This window comes from Oryx dammah, unplaced genomic scaffold (genome assembly GCF_014754425.2).
Source record: "Oryx dammah isolate SB20612 unplaced genomic scaffold, SCBI_Odam_1.1 HiC_scaffold_24, whole genome shotgun sequence".
In the NCBI taxonomy this organism is placed as follows: Eukaryota; Metazoa; Chordata; class Mammalia; order Artiodactyla; family Bovidae; genus Oryx; species Oryx dammah.
Genome location: NW_024070208.1, coordinates 42,513,090 through 42,516,013, shown reverse-complemented (window position 1 = coordinate 42,516,013; position 2,924 = coordinate 42,513,090). Strand labels below are relative to the sequence as shown.

The 2,924-nt window shown below is 40.9% G+C and overlaps 1 protein-coding gene across 1 annotated transcript; it reads right to left on the bottom strand.

The window, feature by feature from the left end:
* Positions 1 to 217: 217 nt before the first annotated feature.
* LOC120883002 (heterogeneous nuclear ribonucleoproteins A2/B1-like) lies at positions 218 to 1,341 on the bottom strand. Its single transcript, XM_040266857.1, has one exon. It carries the CDS (start codon positions 1,339 to 1,341, stop codon positions 271 to 273), a length of 1,071 nt encoding a protein of 356 aa, XP_040122791.1. The 3' UTR covers positions 218 to 270.
* Positions 1,342 to 2,924: the final 1,583 nt, after the last annotated feature.

Below are 2,924 nucleotides of genomic sequence, written 5' to 3'. Positions count from 1 at the left end.
GCTTCTACACTCTTGAACAGTGGCCACTGGAAAGACATTTCAAAAAGAAAGAATTGTATCTCAAAAGCATTTTTTATATGATTTTTTCCTCCAAAGACGGTAATGTTTTTACATAATTAAGTCCATTCACAAAATGGCTTTCTGCACGTGCTGTCATGCCTTGGGACACATCACCAAATATTTATGCATGACTGAAATGAGTTTCCTTGACATTGTTATTTCCATATCCTGAAGCTGTTCTGTTACCTCTAGGCTCTCATTCTCCCTGATTTATACAATCAAGCCCCTGTCAAATAACAAGCTCAATATGGCCATCTCTCCATAACTCCCACTTTCTCCATGGCCTCCTGGACAATAGTTTCCTCCACCATATGATCCTTCCATATTCCTCCTACCATTCAGTTTCCCACTCTTCAGTAACTCGTACATTGAAGGTTTCTGCTTATAATTTCCCAAATTATTGCATTTCTGACTTCCATTGTTCCTTCCTCTGTAGTTGGTATAACCAGCTCTGCAGCCCCTATCCTGGTGGCCATGTCCAGGTCCTCCTCCATATCCAGGACTAACCCTCAAACTACCACCTCCTGGTCCTCCTCCATACCCATGGTCACCATCCCCAGATTTACCACCGCTTCCACCTCCATCAGATCCTCCTTTAAAGTCCCTTCCTTGTCCAGCTCCAAAATTTCCACCACCACCATGCAAGTATCGGAAATCAACCTTACCTCCTCCCTTTCCTATTCTAGAATGCTGGTGTTCCTGAATTTCTTGTCTAGATGAGGCCTTTCTTTCTTCTGCACGATAACCATTGATGGTATGGTATTTCTGCAATACAAGCTTATCCATGGGATCGTGGTCATCAGAAGTCACAAACGCAAAGCTTCTTTTCCTTCCAGACTCCCTATCACTAATGATCTCAATGGCATTGATTTTTCCATATTTCCCAAAGTAATCTCTAAGATGATGCTTCTCCTTGTCTTCTCCAATTCTACAAACAAACAGCTTCTTTACAGTGACAAGAGCCCCTGGTTTTCCATAGTCCTCTCTTGGGACAGCGCGTTTGGGGGTGACCCTTTTCCCATCGATGGAATGAGGTCTGGCCACCATGGCAGCATCCACCTCAGCCATGGAGGAAAACGTGACAAAACCAAATCTTCTTGATGTCTGGCTGGCAGGATCTCTTATGACCACACAGTCTGTAAGATATCCCCACTGCTGATAGTAGTTCCATAGAGTTTCTTCTGTGGTTTCAGAGCTCAAGCCACCAACAAAGAGTTTGCGGAATTCGTCATTATCTCTCTTATTCCTCTCCAACGGATCAGATGTTGACATTTTCTTCATCACACGCTTGGGCGCTTGAGCCATTTTTCTGAAGCTGAGGAGGATGAAGGAGATCTCAGAGACTAACAGGAACCTGACCAGTCCCAGCTCCTGGCTTCCACTGCTCCGGAAACAGAGCCTCCAGGAGAACCTCCACGTCCTGGCTTTGGGGATGCTATTACTGCCTCTGGGGCCTCTGTCGCCCTTGAATCACTCTTGAGCCGCTTTCAATTTTTCAGAACAGGCTGATCTGTGAAAGAGGCTGATGCTGGTTACCCCTGATTTGAGAGGTGTCCTGTGACCCGATCCTGAGATGTAGACCAGCTGTAGCTTGCCAGAGAAAGCCCACTATGGCTTTGAATCTGCTTTTATTTCATAAATAAGTTCACTTGTGTCATATGTTAGATTCTACATATAGGTGATATCATATGGTATTTAGCTTATTCTTTCTGACTTTATTTATTTTATTTTATTTTACTTTATTTTACTTTACAATACTGTACTGGTTTTGCAATACATCAACATAAATGCACTATGGGTGTACATGTGTTCCCAATCCTGAACCCCTCTCCCACCTCCCTCTCCACACCATCTCTCTGGGTGATCTGAGGTTAGTATTATAATCTCCAGGTCCATCCAAGTAGCTATAAATGGCATTATTACATTCTGTTATGAAATTAATTTAAGTGAATGTTAAATATATAAATTTATCAATTTTAAGGAAGAATAGTTATTTGGAAATCATACAATTGATTGACAAAGCAAATCAACACAGTCAGTCAGTAGAATCGCTCAGTCATGTCTGACTCTTTCAGCCCCATGGACTGCAGAACTCCAGGCTTCCCTGTCCATTACCAACTCCCGGAGCCTATTCAAACTCATGTCCATTGAGTTGTTGATGCCACCTAACCCATCTCTTCCTCTGTAGCCCCCTTCTCCTCCTACATTCAATCTTTCCCAGAATAAGGGTCTTTTCAAATGAGTCAGTTCTTCACATCAGGTGGCCAAAGTATTGGAGTTTCAGCTTCAGCATCAGTCCTTCTAGAGAATATTCAGGATTGATTTCCTTTAGGATGGACTGGTTGGATCTTCTTGCTGTCCAAGGGACTCTCAAGAGTCCTCTCCAAAACCTCAGTTCCAAAGTAAATATAAAATATATTAAAAATAGCATAAGAGCCCTCCTGGAATGTATAATGAAAGTCAGAAAAGAAAAAGGAAAACTTCATATCAGAGTATAATATGTATAATCATACAGAGCAAAATATAAATCTTGACCAAAAAAAAAAAAAAGCAGTTGTAGTTTCAGCTCATAGAAAACTAACTGACTCATATTAATCTATCAGTCAATAAATGGATTCTATTTTTAAAATCTAAACAATGATAAGTCTCATCCACTCTTAACATGGAGAAAAATCCTCTGCCTTTTCTAGGGTTACAGATGAGAAGATATGTGTGTTAATCAGTTACCATTTTGTACAGCTTCAGTTTATCAAAAGTTTCCATATCTGTGCATCTAAGCATGTGACTGTTCTGTGAGCATATTTATGGAATTTTCATGGAAAATTATACCACATTGAATTCCCTAATATTAAAAATGTTGTGTC